The sequence below is a fragment of the Salmo trutta genome, chromosome 12 (genome assembly GCF_901001165.1).
Source record: "Salmo trutta chromosome 12, fSalTru1.1, whole genome shotgun sequence".
Taxonomy (NCBI): Eukaryota; Metazoa; Chordata; class Actinopteri; order Salmoniformes; family Salmonidae; genus Salmo; species Salmo trutta.
The window spans coordinates 79,623,013-79,641,319 of NC_042968.1; the positions used below are offsets into that span (position 1 = coordinate 79,623,013).

The 18,307-nt window shown below is 44.7% G+C and overlaps 2 protein-coding genes across 2 annotated transcripts in view; both read right to left on the bottom strand.

The window, feature by feature from the left end:
- LOC115204320 (latent-transforming growth factor beta-binding protein 3) overlaps positions 1 to 6,611 on the bottom strand; it is a gene marked incomplete in the record, with an annotated part of 46,233 nt that extends 39,622 nt beyond the window's left edge. The window contains 1 exon segment of the mRNA XM_029769791.1: positions 5,913 to 6,611. Coding sequence (XP_029625651.1) covers positions 5,913 to 6,153 — 241 coding nt within the window.
- A 5,842-nt stretch (positions 6,612 to 12,453) lies between these two features.
- On the bottom strand, positions 12,454 to 17,511 carry LOC115204321 (zinc finger protein with KRAB and SCAN domains 1). Its single transcript, XM_029769792.1, has 2 exons — positions 16,363 to 17,511; positions 12,454 to 14,990 (listed from the first exon to the last, which is right to left on the bottom strand). Exons 1-2 carry the CDS (start codon positions 17,075 to 17,077, stop codon positions 14,023 to 14,025), a joined length of 1,683 nt encoding a protein of 560 aa, XP_029625652.1. The 5' UTR covers positions 17,078 to 17,511; the 3' UTR covers positions 12,454 to 14,022.
- Between the last annotated feature and the right edge of the window lie 796 nt (positions 17,512 to 18,307).

Consider the following 18,307-nt stretch of genomic DNA (forward strand, 5'->3'; position numbering starts at 1 on the left):
CCTGTAAGGCATGAAGCTATACATGGAAACAATCTCCCACAAAATCCCATGACAAACACACTCCTAAATATAGGACCTTCAATCAGAGGCAACGATAGACAGCTGCCTCCAATTGAAGGCCCCAATTCCCATTACCAAAACATAGAAATACAAACACCTAGACAGAACATAGAAATAAACTATCATAGAACGATAACCCAAAAAACCCGGAATACATAAATCAAATACTCTTCTACATAAACAACCACCCCGAACCATATAAACCAAATACCCCCTCTACATGAACACACACACAAACACACCCTGAACCACATAAAGAAAATACCCCCTGCCACGTCCTGACCCAAACTAAAAGAACAAATAACCCCTTTACTGGTCAGGACGTGACAGTACATTTACATTTACATTTACGTCATTTAGCAGACACTCTTATCTAGAGCGACTTACAAATTGGTGCATTCACCTTATGATATCCAGTGGAACAACCACTTTACAATAGTACATCTATATCTTTTTTTTGGGGGGGGGGATTACTTAATCCTATCCCAGGTATTCCTTAAAGAGGTGGGGTTTCAGGTGTCTCCGGAAGGTGGTGATTAACTCCGCTGTCCTGTACCCCCCCCCCCCCCCCCCCCCAAAGGTGCATACCCCGGATGCACCTTACAAAAAAAAAAACTACAAAAATAAACCCCTTACTAAAGGGAGGGAAGGGAGGGTGGCTGCCGTCCCCGACGGCTCCTGTGCTACACCCCCCCACCCCAAACCTCCTACAGTGGAGGTGGCTTAGGCTCAGGCCTTAATCCCCTACCTGACCAAACCATCCCCACTGCATACCTCTGCCTGACGCCAGTCACTCTAGACCCTGGACTGGACTCTGGGAGCTCCAGACTGTAGGGCGACTCTGGGAGCTCCGGGCTGTGGGCCATCTCTCCTGGTTCCGGACAGTGGGCCGTCTGGACGAGGCACTGTTGCCGGACACTCTGGACGAGGCACTGCTGCCGGACACTCTGGACGAGGCACTGCTGCCGGACACTCTGGACGAGGCACTGCTGCCGGACACTCTGGACGAGGCACTGCTGCCGGACACTCTGGACGAGGCACTGCTGCCGGACACTCTGGACGAGGCACTGTTGCCGGACACTCTGGACGAGGCACTGTTGCCGGAAGTTCTGGACGAGGCACTGTTGCCGGAAGTTCTGGACGAGGCACTGTTGCCGGAAGTTCTGGACGAGGCACTGTTGCCGGAAGTTCTGGACGAGGCACTGTCGTCGGAAGCTCGGGACTGGGCTGACGCACTGGAAGCCTAGTGCGTGGTGCTGGCTTAGGAGACGCCAGACTAGGGACACGCACCTCAGGGCCAGTGCGGGGAGCAGGAACAGGACGAGTTGGACTGGGCTGACGCACTGGAAGCCTGGTGCGTGGTGCTGGATGTGCCAGACTGGAAACACGCACCTTAGGGCTAGTGCGAGGAGCAGGAACAGGACGTACTGGACTAGGCTGATGCACTGGAAGCCTGGTGCGTGGTGCTGGTTCTGGAGGTATCAGACTGGAGACACGCACTTCAAGGCTAGTGCGAGGAGCCGGAACAGGACATACTGGACTGGGCTGATGCACTGGACCGTAGAGGCGCACTGGCGGTCTCGAGCGCAGAAATGGCACCACCTGTACTGGCTGGGTGCCCAATTCCCCCTGGCAAATGCGGGGCGCTGGCACTGCGCACACCGGCCTAAAGATACTTGGCCTCGCCACAGTACGCATTAACCCGAAGCACGGGACCTGTCCAGTCAAAGGTTGCTTAACAAAAGCACGGGGATTTGGTTTGGGGCTTAATCCTCGCCCAGCCAAACTACCCGTGTGCCCCCCCAAAAAAATATTATTGGGGCTGCCTCTCCGGTTTGAACGTCAACCTTGTTCCCCTGTAACATTCCTGGTCCTCTTTCGCCTTCCTCCATGGGCCCACTCCGGCTTTAATCTCCTCCCAGGTCCATGACTCCCGACAGTCCATCTGTTGCTGCTCCCTCCTCCGCTGCTTGGTCCGTGTTGGGTGGGAGATTCTGTCACGGGTGTCGTAGGGTGTAGACCAAAACGTAGCGGGAAAATGTATACTCATCTTCTTTTTTTTAGGACAAAGAAGGAAAACCAAAATGTTTACAAAAACACAACGACGATTAACAGTCCTGTAAGGCATGACGCTATACACGGAAACAATCTCTCCCAAAATCCCATGACAAACACACTCCTAAATATAGGACCTTCAATCAGAGGCAACGATAGACAGCTGCCTCCAATTGAAGGCCCCAATCCCCATTACCAAAACATAGAAATACAAACACCTAGACAGAACATAGAAATAAACTAACATAGAACGCTAACCCAAAAACCCCGGAATACATAGATCAAATACCCCTCTACATAAACAACCACCCCGAACCATATAAACCAAATACCCCCTCTACGTGAACACATACACAAACACACCCTGAACCACATAAAACAAATAACCCCTGCCACATCCTGACCCAAACTAAAAGAACAAATAACCCCTTTACTGGTCAGGACGTGACATGTTGGGAGAAAAAGCTTAGCAACTTCACATTTCACTACAATATTTTCCAAAACAAAATCTGTTCGAAAACACCCTGACAGGGTCAACTGAAATTACAGTCATTAGTTGTATTTTTTTAAATAAAAACATGGGAAAGATTTGTGTAAATGTATAGGAAATGTGTGGGCCTAAGTGAATGTGAATATTGCTCTAACCCTCTTGACCACGATGCCCCACAGCCAACACTTCAAGGACGACCTCTGCTGTATTTGCATAAATGTAGCTTTCACAGTGACTGAATCAGTGTCCTTGTTTATTTTTACCACTGCAGTTTATTTTTGGGTCCTGTTCGCATTCTAAAGCAAATCGTAGTCTCCCTTAATTGTGGGGTTGGGGGGTAAGTCAACCTAAAATAACCTTGGCCCCACACAGATCAACACAGAAAGGGACACCACCTCATCACAGAAAGGGATACCCCCTAATCACGACTAATTAAAAGCTGAGCAAATAATAACAGTGCTCTCTCAAACCAACAGGTAAGATAGTTAGAAGTGCCACTCCAAGGCCATAAAGTTCATAGACTGATGATCTGTCATAGTGTGAACTGTAAATCAATCTGAATGATCATATACACTGAGTGTACAAAACATAATGCTCTTTCCATGACATAGACTGACCAGGTGAATCCAGGTAAAAGCTATGGTCCCTATTTGATGTCACTTGATAAATCAACTTCAAACAGCGTAGATAAAGGGAGGAGACAGGTTAAAGAAGAATTGTTAAGCCTTGGGACAATTGAGACATTAATTGTGTATGTGTACCATTCAGAGGGTGAATGGACAAGACAAAAATTGTAAGTCCCTTTGAACAGGGTATGGTAGTAGGTGCCAGGCGCACCAGTTTGTGTCAAGAACTGCAACGTTGCTGGGTTTCACACGGTCAACAGTTTCCCGTGTGTATCAAGAATGGTCCACCACCCAAAGGACACTAGTTAGAAACTTCCTTCAAACTGCCATTTAAAAAAAAATGTTAATGAGCATGGCCTTATTTCTATTACAGCATATTGGATGACTGTCATTCATATTCCATTCACCCAGCTCAATGTAACATCACTAGGTTTAGGCTACTACATGATACTCAAATTTTCCCTATACCCATCATTAAGTTGCTACAACCTAGCCTATGAATGAAAGCTTACAGCGTAGGTGCACAGATCGAGAGAGAAATGGGGGTAAACACGGTGACAGAAAGTGACACATTCAATACCGCCTTGCACACTCTTGCCTGCATCTAGCTGATCTAGGGTGCAATCATTAGTCCACTCCAAACAGTTGCAAAGGAGAGTTTCTATTGAACAAATTCAGGTATGTTTATTCCTGTTTCGTTTGCATTCATTTAAGAAATGTTTTTCAACAGAATCGACGTAATGAATCACCTGATCACCTGGCCACAAACACAGTTCAATTTCATAGCAGCCACATACGAACAGTATGATCACCTTGGTCATTGTATAATTCCTTCTCACATCTACGCGCTCTCCTCCTCTCACCTTTTCCCTTCACTTGTGGACTTCATTGCACAACACAACAGCTGTCTGAGACCAGGCGAAAAAACCATTCCAAGCCAAACCTTCATACCATAATCGCTAACTGCTACACACAGCCTACATTGTTGTGTCACCATATTAGCTAGCATCATAGTCAACATAGCTACTAGAACTAATGCATTAGTAAATCAGCTAAAATCATGCAGTACAGAGTACAGCAAGTACTTTAGCAGTTACAACGGTGGGCCCCAGTAGCAATAAATTAATAAAAACCAAAGCTTACCTTGACTTGGAAGACTTCCAGTGTTGGATAGCCATAGCCAGCTAGCAAACATAGCATCCCTCTCTGTTTGAGCTGTGCGTTTGAGTAGGCTAAACTAGCTAGCTCCATTTGCTAGCTAAGTATGTGAAAGTGAAAAAAATACAACAAAATATAGCTGGCTCACTCTTTCTTGCTTTTCCTTTATTTTTCAAGAAATTAATTTGTTCAAAACTGTTCCACTATTGAGAACCATGAGCCTCCTAGGTTTTGTATTGAAGTCAATGTACCCAGAGAAGGACAGAAACTAGCTGTCTTATGGCTAAATCATGTTGCTACCCCAGAGAGTGCTGTTGAGACCTTCGTTGTAAAACAGTGTGTTTTAATAAATTATTTGGTGACATGTGAATATATTTAGTATAGTTTTATCTAAAAGGATAACATTTTTAATGTTTCACTATTTACAATTTTTATGAAATTCACTGAGGCGGATGGTCCTCCCCTTCCTCCCCTGATGAGCCTCCACTGGCACGCAGAGACATACAGATGCTATCCACGAGTTCATCTGACTCTGGGGATGTAGATAAATGGCCTCATTACCAAAATCCCAAAATATGCTTTTAACTTTATGCAGGAGAGGTGCAAGCATGATATTTTATTTTTCATAATTGAGTGGAGATATTGATTAATTTCAGTTTGACATTTCATGTGTACCTTTTTTTAATTAAAACAGTCAACTGTGTATGTTGCTGGTTATTATTACAGTTTAATAACTGTATTATGCATTTAAAATATTATGTTAAGTTTCAAACCATACAGTATGTACAGCAGCAGTAGTAACAACCTGACAGACTAGGAAAATCATACAGTAGCAGAAAAAGAGTACAAAATGTTTGTTTCATTGAATATGTCCCCATTAACAGTCACACTGGTATTCAGTGCAGTATGAATGGCCATGGCACCAAGACTAATTGGACTGTACCAGAGTAAGTGCCCCTATGCAAGGTCCCTCTTAGACTTGTAAATGTGCCTATTTGTAAGTTAAGATTTGTCTGTATAATTTTCACAAAAGTCACTATAAATTAGCATTTAAAACCTGTTTTTATTTATTTTTTAAATCAGGGGGCATGCCCCTGGAACCCAGTAGCAAAATGTGTCCCCACCAATGTCAGAGTAGCTCCTACGCCCCTGATTGTGAGTGTGTTGTGAGTGACTGACCTGTTACTGGCCACCTCCTTTACAGGGCAGTGGGAGAGGAAAGTCAACTCCAGTGTAGGCTCAAGAGTGTAAACTAGTATAAGGCTCCATGCCTTACCACAGTTTATCTGATACTGTGCAGATAGACTCAACACATGCCAGCCAGACAATGTGGAGATGTGGTTAGAGGGGAAAGCTGAAATATGCCAATGAGCCATGTCTGAGAAATGCTTTCCACTGAGATGTAATTGTTTCTTTTGATGTTGATGATTTAGGCCTAGGGGCCTATGTGCAATTTCTTCCCTAGTAGGCCTGATATTGTTCAGAAATATGTCTCCAAAAAGGGCATCAAACCAACCACTCACCCACTCTGAATCCAGGCCCTGTGAGAGTATCCGCTGACTGTCCGTTCTCGCCTATCAGTGTGGTATTGTTGCCCTGCTCACAGGTGTCCTGGCACTGGCCTTTCAAACAAATCCTCTTGCAGATGAGAGGGGCGATGACCACTTTGAAGCGCTCCCGGGTGGATGCGCGCTCTGCGCACCAGGCCAGCCTCTGGACACCCAGCCAGATGACGAGCAGATGGGAAATGATCAGAGAAGGCATCCTGGCATCCTTCACTGCCGTGCACGAAGAGATGGGGGCATTCACGGTGGCAAAATGGAATGCTCCTAAAGACTGTTTAGCCCGGACCAAACCACCAATGGAGTCGATATTCCTTTCAATCGAACCCTGAAAACAGCCGACTAACTTCCGTAGATATTCCAAAATGTTGATTATAAAGGTGCCTCATACAACGACAAAAGCATGGAGAAAACTCCAGTGGTGTACTTCCTTCCTTTCCTTTCAAAACAGCTCATTTCAGTCACCCTGCATAACACAATTATTCATTCAGAACTGTAAAAGGTATGCCTTTTTTGTTGCTAAAATACAGGACGCCGTTAACAACCCAAAAGTTACCGAGATAACTTTCCCCTTTTCCTACCCGCTTTCTCGCTCTCTTTTCTCCCTGATGTTGCTTGGATGGTTGGCTTGTGCGTATCTGGGTTTGGGAAAGAAGGGGAGGAGAGAGGGAGAGGGAGCCAATCCTCTCCAGAGAGGGCTGGCAGCAGGCCAGGCATGTTGGTCATTTCTCTAACGCCCCCTATCCTCCCATCCAGCGAAAGATAACCGCGGCTGTGCGTGTCGCTCTGGAAAACACCTCCTAATCAAAAAGTGTGAACTGCCAACAGTGCGTAGCAGCTCCTCATTCAGAAGAACCTAGCTTACAGTTACAGTTGTGGGAGGAAAAGAGGTGCCTGTTGAGAAAACTGTTTCCCCCCAAAACATGAATAATTAGCCCTATCTCATATCTGGACAAATGAAAAATGAATGACCAATATTGTTACATACACTATCGTTCAAAAGTTTGGGGTCACTTAGAAATGTCCTTGTTTTTGAAAGAAAAGCACATTTTTTGTCCATTAAAATAACATAAAATTGATCAGAAATAGAGTGTAGACATTGTTAATGTTGTAAATGACTATTGTAGCTGAAAACCGCAAAACACCAGTCTCAACATCAACAGTGAAAAGGCGACTCCGGGATGCTGGCCTTCTAGGCAGAGTTGCAAAGAAAAAGCCATATCTCAGACTGGCCAATCAAAATTAAATATTAAGGTGGGCAAAAGAACACAGACACTGGACAGAGGAACTCTGCCTAGAAGGCCAGGATCCCAGAGTCGCCTCTTCCCTGTTCACGTTAAGACTGATGTTTTGGGGGGACTATTTAATGAAGCTGCCAGTCGAAGACTTGTGAGGCGTCTGTTCTTAAAACTAGACACTCTAATGTACTTGTCCTCTTGCTCTGTTGTGGCCTGGGGCCTCCCAGTCATCTTTCTATTCTGGCTAGAGCTAGTTTGCGCTGTTCTGTGAAGGGAGTAGTACACAACGTTGTATGAGATCTTCAGTTTCTTGGCAATTTCTGACATGGAATAGCCTTAATTTCTCAGAACACTAATATACTGACTAGTTTCTGAAGAAAGTTCATTGTTTCTGGCCATTTTGAGCCTGTAACAGAACCCACAAATGCTGATGCTCCAGATACTCAACTAGTCTAAAGAAGGCCAGTTTTATTGCTTCTTTAATCAGGACAACAGTTTTCAGCTGTGCTAACATAATTGCAAAAGGTTTTCTATTGATCAATTAGCCTTTTAAAATGATAAACTTGGATTAGCTAACACAACGTGCCATTGGAACACAGGAGTGATGGTTGCTGATAATGGGCCTCTGTACGCCTATGTAGATATTCCATTTAAAAAATCAGCCATTTCCAGCTACAATAGTCATTTAGAACATTAACAATGTCTACACTGTATTTCTGATCAATTTTATGTTATTTTAATGGACAAAAAATGTGGTTTTCTTTCAAAAACAAGGACATTTCTAAGTGACCCCAAACTTTGAATGGTAGTGTATGTGAGACAGCACAATGACTGGATGAGACAGTAACAGTGCCAAATCTTGCTATCCGATCAAAGTATACTGTATTTTTATATAGTAGTGAAATGAAATATAAAGAAAGTATGAAGTAACAACAGAGCATTACCTCATACGGAAAGGGGAGTAGGCTGAGACAATTTATGCTTGATCTGAAAATGTGGTCGGAGGCGCTGTATGGATGGTGTGACACAATTGCGGAGACTCCAGAGGCATGCAGAGGCCAAACTGAGCTCTGTACTGCATCGAAGTGCGCCTCTCAAATTTGGTAACAATGGAGAGGGCTCCGTATAGCTCCACATTGACATGATTGGTTGACGGTAGGTGAGGGCGAGAGGTCCTATATAAACACAAACTCACTTCCTTGACAACTTCCTTGACAACAGCTCTGCACAAGAAGTATGAATGCCCTTACTTCTCCAGAAGCCATATCACAGTAAATGCTGCACGGCCAATGCAGACCTCGGATTGACCATTCAGTGCCTTTTACAGACCACACACCATGATGATTAGTTGACCTGCACAATCAGTTAATGATGTACAGTTGGGGTCAGGAATATCATCCGGTTGGGTCATGTGATTGGCCAGGAGGAGAAAGTGAGAGTTGGGGAGAGGGGTTGAGTCACTTCCTCTCCGAAAAGTAAGAATGTTTGCTTTCAGTCGCTAAGGAAATGACTGCATGGGCCTGGAGAGAGTTCACAGGCTGCTCTCACATTTCTCTGCCTCCGCTTCTCCCCCTCACAGCGACATGCCTTGCCAAGACACACTTGCAGAAAACATTCACATGCAAACTCACAATCGAATAAAATAAAAAAACTCACAGGAGCTCACATAAATAGAACCCAGTGGAGCTGTAACACATAAAAACACTTACTCAAGCACCTTCACTCACACCCCAACAAAACAAATAACTGAGTCAAGAGCCCAGTCCAGCTTTTAACATTAGAACGGGAGAGAGGTACTCAGACTAAACAGATGAGAAATGGAGTTGGAAATACACACTCGGGGCACCACCACCTGCACACAGAGCTATCAAAGGTCTGATCACTGACTGCCACTCATACACATGACAGGAATGTCAGGGAGTCACAGCTATAGAAAGGGGGGGGCTACATCACTGCCTAATTTCTATAGTCGCAGAGGGGACAAAAGAATTCCAGTTACTTCTGTTGCGAAACAGACACGATACACACTGGGGCAATTGTGTGAAATTGCCCCCTTTGTAAACTCTATAGTTATTACTTACAAACCAAGTAGTAAGGCTACTGTGACTCATTACAACACATATTCATCTTCCATATCAAGACAATCGTCACGTGGGATAACTGTGAAATCCAGAACCCCACCAGACTGGGTCAGTGGTACCAGTGGGTCAGACGGTGAGACCACAGGGCCAGGGAAGGGTGGAGGCTGTGGGCCTAGACATCACAGAGATCAGCCCTCACATTTCAGTGGGACTGGGCAAACAAGGAGAGACTGCTGTGCGCAAGTTTGACAAGGGATGGAAGTGTTTGGCTGTGGTTGGCTGTGTTTGGCTGTGGTTGGCAGGGTTGTTCTATTTATCTAACCTTCGTATGCTACTGGTTTTCCATGAGCCTGATTGTTGAATATGGTGCTTCTCCAGTCATATCCTGTGACTTAGTCTACTAGCATGTCATCAACATTTATGACGAGGGCCCTGTGGAAAGAATTGGGAATGGGTGTCTGTTTTTCTGTGCGCATTTACACAAGGCTGTCATTATAATCAATCCAGGGTGGCTGTGTGTGTCATTGTTTGTGAGTGGTCTTTGGGTGAGGGTGTCCGCAGGGCCGTATCCCTCACGGAAGGAAGCAGGGTCACTACTCTGGTTGCATCTTCCTAGAGCCGTTTGCCCGGCAAAAGTGAGCAATCAGGGAAGAAGGGCTTCGGTCAGGGAGGTCACCAAAAACCCGATGGTCATGCTGACAGAGCTCCAGAGTTCCTTTGTGGAGAGGAGAGAACCTTCCAGAAGGACAACCATCTCTGCAGCACTCCACCAATCAGTCCTTTACGGTAGAGTGGCCAGACAGAAGCTACTCCTCAGTAAAAGGCGCATGACAGCCCGCTTGGAGTTTGCCAAAAGGCACCTAAAGGACTCTCAGACCATGAGAAACAAGATTCTCTGGTCTGAGGAAACTAAGATTACACTCTTTGGCCTGAATGCCAAGCGTCATGTCTGGAAGAAACCTGGCACCATCACTATGGTGATGCATGGTGGTGGCAGCATCATGCTGTGGGGATGTTTTTCAGGGGCAGGGAGATTAGTCAGGAGAGGGAAAGATGAACGGAGCAAAATCCAGAATGATCCTTGATGAAAACCTGCTCCAGAGCGCTCAAGACTTCAGACTGCGGTGAAGGTTCACCTTCCAACAGGACAACAACCCTAAGCACACAGCCAAGACAACGCAGGTGCTGCTTCGGGACAAGGCTCTGAATATCCTTGAGTGGCCCAGCCAGAGCCTGGACTTTAACCCGATCGAACATCTCTGGAAAGACCTTGACAATACCTCAATATGGGGTATTGTGTGTAGATTGATGAGAAAAAAACTAACATTTTAAACCATTTTAGAATAAGACTAACATAACAAAATATGGACGAAGTCAAGGGGACTGAATACACTGTACAATAATAAGCATAACTAAGAGAACACAATATGAACAAAGGCCCTTTAATAAGTATAGTATAACATTAAGACAAAGTAACGATGCATCATGGGTCAAAAATACATTTTAAACACAGGAGGAGGACAGGTCATAGCAAAATCCTGTTCTTTAAAATTTGACATTTTGTTAAAAATTGATGTGCAAAAATAACCACTGAATGCAGTACATGACCCTGTTGCCTTGGGTCCAGAGAACCACTAAGGATGATGGATGTAACTCCAGCTGTGCATTTTAAAGTATAGTAGCAGTCAAAAGTTTGGACACACCTACTCATTCATGAGTTTTTCTTTATTTTCACAAATTTTCTACATTGTAGAGCAATAGTGAAGATATCAAAACTATGAAATAACACATATGGAATCACAAAGTAACCCAAAAAGTGTTAAATAAAACAAAATCTAATTTATATTCTTCAAAGTAGCCACCCTTTGCCTTGATGACAACTTTGCACACTCATGGCATTCTCTCAGCCAGCTTATCCTGGAATGCTTTTCCAGTCTTGAAAGACTTCCCACATACGCTGAGCACTTGTTGGCTGCTTTCCTTCACGCTGCAGTCCAACTCATGCCAAAACATCTCAATTGAGTTGAGGTCGGATGATTGTGGAGGCCAGGTCATCTGATGCAGCACTTCATCACTCCCCTTCTTGGTCAAATAGCACTTACACAACTTGGAGGTGCAATGGGTCATTCTCCTGTTGAAAAACAAATTATTATCCCATTTGGTTTGCGCTTAGTGGGACTGCTGCAGAATGCTGTGGTAGCCATGCTGGTTAAGTGTGCCTTAAATTCCAAATAAATCACAGACAGTGTCATCAGCAAAGCACCCCCACACCTCCTCCACGCTTCACGGTGGGAACCACACATGCGGAGATCATCCGTTCACCTACACAGCGTCTCACAAAAGACATGGCGGTTGGAACCAAAAATCTCAAATTTGGACTCATCAGACCAAAGGACAGATTTCCACCGGTCTAATGTCCATTGCTTGTGCTTCTTGGACCAAACAAGTCTCTTCCTATTATTGGTGTCCTTTAGTAGTTGTTTCTGTGCAGCAATTCAACCATGAACGCCTCCTCTGAACAGTTGATGTTGAGATGTGTCTGTTACTTGAACTCTGAAGCATTTGGGCTGCAATTTCTGAGGCTGGTAACTAATGAACTTATCCTCTGCAGCAGAGGTAACTCTGGGTCTTTCTTTCCTGTGGCGGTCCCCATGAGAGCCAGTTTTATTATAGTGCTTGATGGTTTTTGCGACTGCACTTGAAGAAACTTTCAAAGTTCTTGAAATTTTACAGATTAAGACATGAAGGTCAGTCAAAGTAATGATGGACTGTCATTTCTATTTGCTTATTTGAGCTGTTCTTGCCATAATTTGGACTTGGTCTTTTACAAAATAGGGCTATCTTTTGTATACCACCCCTACCTTGTCACAACACAACTGAGTGGCTCAAATGCATTCAGAAGGATAGCAATTCCACAAATTAACAAGGCACACCTGTTAATTGAAATGCATTCCAGGTCACTACCTCATGGTTGAGAGAATACAAAGAGTGTGAAATGCTGTCATCAAGACCAAGGTTGGCTACTTCAAAAAATCTCAAATAAAATATATTTTGATTTAACACTTTTTTGGTTACTACATGATTCCATATGTGTTATTTCATAGTTTTGATGTCTTCACTACTATTCTTCCATGTAGAAAATAGTAAAAATAAAAACTCTTGAATGAGTAGGTGAGTCCAAACTTTTGACTGCTATTGTATATTCTCAGTATTGTCAACCTATTTAGAGGGGATTTAAATTAGTAATGGACATTTTCCATAATTGCAGATGGACCAGTTTACAAGGATAATACACTGGGACAGAGATTGACAGCTAAAAGGCTGAAACTAAATGTGCTCTGTTCCTTCAGATAGAAATGGTTTCCATTTTCTCTCTGAATGGGCCGATCAACAACAGGAAGATTTAGAACAATTGCAAGTGATTACATATTTACATTTCATGGTGGCATTAATCGTTAAAAGTACATTCAGCAATATGACGTGACTATAAATATCGACTTCTGACGTAGAGAGTAGGAAGAAGCTTATCTGGGCAGCATTACCACACAGCTATCACACTGCATGAGACAGTAAGGAACTCCTGGCTGGTACAAATATATGCAGCTGTTTATCAGTATATCTGTGTGGGTGTGTTCTAACAAGCAGTGGTGTAAAGTACTTAGGTAAAAATACTTGAAAGTAAAACTTAAGTAGGTTTTTTTGGGTAGCTGTACTTCACTATTTATATTCTGGACAACTTTTACTTCACTACATTCCTAAAGAAAATAATGTACTTTTTTACTCCATACATTTTCCCTGACACCCAAAAGTACTCGTTACATTTTGAATGCTTAGCAGGACAGTAAAATGGACAGGAAAATGGACCAGGGAGAACATCCCTGGTCATCTCTACTGCCTCTGACCTGGTGGACTCACTAAACACAAATTATGTCTGAGTGTTGGAGTGTGCCCCTGGCAATCCATAAATTAATAGAACATGAAAATGGTGCCATCTGGTTTGCTTAATATAAGGAATTTGACAATTTATACTTTTACAATTGATACTTAAGTATATTTTAGCAATTACATTTACTGTTGATACTTAAGTATATTTAAAACCAAATACTTTTAGACTTTTACTCCAGTATTTTACTGGGTGACTTTCACTTGAGTCATTGTCTGTTAAGGTATGTTTACTTTTACAATTGGGTACTTTTTCCCCACCACTGCTAACAAGGCCTTGCGCTCTCTCTGAAGTTATTGCACTGCTGTTCATGGTAACGTCACATCGCTGAGTCTCCGTTTAATGTCACCATGGCGGTGGCATTAATAGTAGCAAACTAACTATTGTTACAATTCTATAAAATGGTCTTTGGACATGGTTGCATATAACTCCATTCCATATCAAAATACATGACGAGCACCTTAAAGGATGAGTATCTCCAGCAGACAACGATGATACACACCAGGTAGGTTGTGGGGTTGTATGGGAGAAGGGGGACATGAGACATGGGTACATTTCATATTCTATAAACTACTTTCACATTTCTAAGATTATAATGCACTAAAGTATATGTCAGGGGGTCAGACAGGCACATGAATTGTCTCTGAAATGAATAGGCTACCCTGGTCAAGTGACAATACTAAGGATGTAGATAGATAGCCTGTTTCTCAGGGATGGAATTTTAGACTTCCTCACACAGTACAGTAATGGAATAGGAAGACTCTTTACTGTCATGTTCCTAATGCTCTAGGCAGAAGGATGTGGCCATCCTACACACAGTCAACATCATCCCCTTCAGCTGCCCACTCATCAAACCTCATCTGAGGGGAGGGGGCAGCAGGATGGAGGCTGTTGATGTTGTCCAGGGTGTCTGGGTCCGGCTCCTCTCCCAGGCCTGCCTCCATGTTGCCAGACTCCTCACGGTGAGTGCGGACATGCTTGCGCAGCGCCGCAGGCTCCTTGAAGGTGCGGTTACAGAAGGGGCAGATGCAGGGCTTCTCTCCAGTATGGATGCGCTGGTGGTGCTTCAGGTGCTGCAGTCGGCTCAGACGCTTGCCACAGATGGCACACACGTAGGGCTTGTCACCAGTGTGGGTGCGCTGGTGCTTTCGCAGGCCGTCTAAATGGCGGAAGATTTTAGGACATTCAGAGCAGGAGTAGGGCTTCTCGCCTGTGTGAATGCGAAGATGGGTTTTCAGGGCCCCTGACTCACGGAAGCGGCGGCCACACACCCCACACGGGTAGGGCTTCTCTCCTGTGTGGATGCGGATGTGCTTCTTCAGGCTGGAGATGAGGCGGAAGGTCTTCCCACACTCTAGACAGTGGTGGGGGCGATCTGCATCTGGGTCTCCTGGAGAGGTGGACGGTCCTGCTGTCTCTCCCGCCCTCCCTGGGGACATGCTGTCCCTTCCCACTGTTCCAGGAGATCTTAACACCGCTTTCTGTCCTGCCAGTCCACCCTGAGCCGGACCACCAGTGGCAGTACGTGGCCTCATGGGTTTTGGGTGACGAAGAGAGTAGCTGCCGGAGCGTGATGACCCCTCCTGCTCCACCACATGGATATATCCCAGATCACCAACATTCTGGGCCGTCTGCTCACTGCCGCCAGCATCCCCGGCGCTCCTCGGCCCTCTCCTGCAAGCCTGCCCGGGACCTGAACTTGAACCAGGCCCCTGCTCTTCTTTGATCTCAAATCTGGTTCCTCCTGCTCGTGTCCCCTGCTGCTGCCTCCTCTCATCTGTTTAGTACAAAATAACATAAAGGGCTGTAAGCACACAGATATTCAAATATTTAAATTCATTCCAAATGAATGGCATTAACTAGAACACATACAATACATGACCAAATTTATGTGGACAGCAGCTCGTCAAAAATCATGGGCATTAATATGGAATTGGTCCCCCTTTTGCTGTGATAACAGCCTACCCTCTTCTGGGAAGGCTCTCCAATAGATGTTGGAACATTGCTGTGGGGACTTGCTTCCATTCAGCCATAAGAGCACTAGTGAGGTTGGGCACGGATGTTGGACGATTAGGCCTGGCTCGCAGTCGGCGTTGCAATTCATCCTAAAGGTGTTCGATTGGGTTGAGGTCAGGGCTCTGTGCAGGCCAGTCAAGTTCTTCCACACCGATCTCGACAAACCATTTGTGTATGGACCTCCCTTTGTGCACAAGGGCATAGTTGTGCTGAAACAGAAAAAGGCCTTCCCAAACTGTTGCCATAAAGTTGGAAGCACAGAATCATCTAAAATGTCATAGGGTTAAGATTTCCCTTCACTGGATCTAAGGGGCCTAACCCAAACCATTGAAACCAGCCCCAGACCATTATTCCTCCTCCACCAAACATTACAGTTGGCACTAGGCATTGGGGCAGGTATCATTCTCCTGGTATACCCCAAACCCAGATTGGTCCGTTGGACTGCCAGAATACGAAGCGTGACTCATCACTCCAGAGAACGCGTTTCCACTGCTCCAGAGTCCAATGGCAGCAAGCTGTATACCTCTCTAGCCAACGCTTGGCATTGCACATGGTGATCTTAGGCTTGTGTGCAACTGCTCAGCCATGGAAACTCATTTCATGAAGCTCCCGACGAACAGTTCTTGTGCTAACGTTGCTTCCAGAGGCAGTTTGGAACGCGGTAGAGTGTTGCAACCGAGGCCTGATGATTTTTACGAGATATACGTTTCACTGGTCCCATTCTGTGAGCTTGTGTGGCCTACCACTTCGCGGTTGAGCCGTTGTTGCTCCTAGACGTTTCCACTTCACAATAACAGCACTTACAGTTGACCGGGGCAGCTCTAGCAGGGCAGACATTTGACTAACTGTCTTGATGGAAAGGTGGCATCCTATGACGGTGCCATGTTGCAAGTCACTGAGCTCTTCAGTAAGGCCATTCTACTGCCTGTTTGTCTATGGAGACTGCATGGCTGTGTGCTCGATTTTATACACCTGTCAGCAACGGGTGTGGCTGAAATAGCCCGAATCGACTGATTTGAATGGGTGTCCACATACTTTTTTTGTATATATAGTGTAGGTAGTGATATTCTAAATTGTTATATATACATACATACATACATAGGATTGCCTTAAGACAAATAGGAATACTTTACCTGGCCGGCTGTGGTCTGAGCAGATGTTAGGTGTGTTGGCAGCATAAGAATCCATAGAATGGTTGGTCACAGAGCCGTCTGGTTGGATAGAGAGCTGACACATTTTATAGTCATCCCTGGAGTCGTACCCATGCAGAGACTCACTGAGAGAGCCACTCATCTCTAGGTCGACCCCAGAAACACACCGTCCGTCCGCGCCATTGACATTACGGTGGCTCTGGCGGTCCCTGTCCATACTTGTGTTCATAGAGCCAATAGATGTGAGAGAGGGGGCGAAAACTGACTGACCCATGGTCTGTGCACCGGGGAAAGGAATTTGCAACTGGTCAATTAACTTTTGGGCGCTGCTAAGGCATTCCTGCAACGTCCTCAATTCCACTTTGAGTCTTTCGTTCTCCTGCTCCTTGTTAACCAGCTCTTGTTGGGTCTCGTTGAGCACAAGTACTACCTCGCCCAAGAGGGTATCCACAGCAGCGGATAACGTGGTTCGAATGGTCGGGGCTAACCGTGTCTTGAGTGAGGATACAGTCATGTTGCCCTGGCATGCTTGGTGCGCATACTCAGCTTTCTCTACTTTACGATCACAACAAGACTCAGTCCCAGCTCGGTTTGGGGCGTTGATTATACTTTGTTTACGATTAGCACCACCGACTGTGCTATTGCTATTCAACGGAGAATCCATGCCGCTGTTACAATTACCTCGCCTGGAAGCCATAGCTAGCTAACAACAGTAGCTAACGTTACTGCGCTGGCCAGCTTGCGCCGAACTGCGAAGGCCGCCTGAGACTAGTTAATAGTTCAAACGTGAAATATAACTATTACACTGTAAGCAAATCCAACAAGGTACCGTTCACTATGCCAATAAATAATGTAATTTCTTGACAAGTTAACTAGCTCACTAGCTAAACCCGAAAAAATAAGATAACGATACTGTTAGCTGCCAAGCAAGCTAACATCAGCTAGCTAGTTGACCAAAGACACTGACGGTGATGAATGAAAATGGTCTGTCAAAATTCAGCAACAGAAGTTTGTTTTTTGCTTTATATTAACAGCGTGTCTGGAGTAAACTTGCACTGTAATCTAATTGAGAGCTATGCTAGTCGCAATGCCAACAGCCGTTCGACGTCCATCTTCTACTTCTAGGTAGGGGCGTTTCACCGTCGCACATAAATGACGTATACTCTGGTACATGAAACGGAAGCGTTCCTCTGGTGTTGCTGACGGATGCCAGATCTTACAACACCTGGAAAGGCATTTTCAGTATCAGCTAACCACATCATATGCTATAGCAATCAATTCAATACAAGGGGCTTTATTGGCACGGGAAACATATGTTTACGTTCTCCTGCTCCTCCAATAAAAAGTGAACAGAAACTATTACTAACACAAGTTCCAAAAGAATAAAGACATTTCAAATGTCATATTATGTCTATACAGTGTTGTAACGATGAGCAAATAGTTAAAGCAATCCATTTCAATTTAAGGGTCTTTATTGGATGGGAAAGATATGCTTACATTGCCAAAGCAAGTGAAATAGATAATAAACAAAAGTGAATATCTAACTAGATGATAGGTAGCACGCAAAAATTGCTTGATGCATGCAACGTCTGAGCATGGGAACGCGATCAATGGTTGGCTACAAGTTATTTTCACGAAGTTTCTAAACCCAGAGGCGCAACATTGCGAGGCTTCCGGGAACCCTTGCGAAACAGATCAACCAGACCAGGCCTGGGGTTTGAGAAGTCAACGAGAGAAGTAAAACATTCTTCTTTTGTTGTTAATTTTCTTGAAATCTAAAGGCACAACCAGGATTTGAGCCAATGTCTAAAGTAGTTGAATATGTTATTACTCCAACCTCATGAAAGTGACAAACTGACACGTTTTCAATTTAGTCAAAAACAACTTTATATCGAAAGAGTACATTTGATTTGACGGCCTGCACATG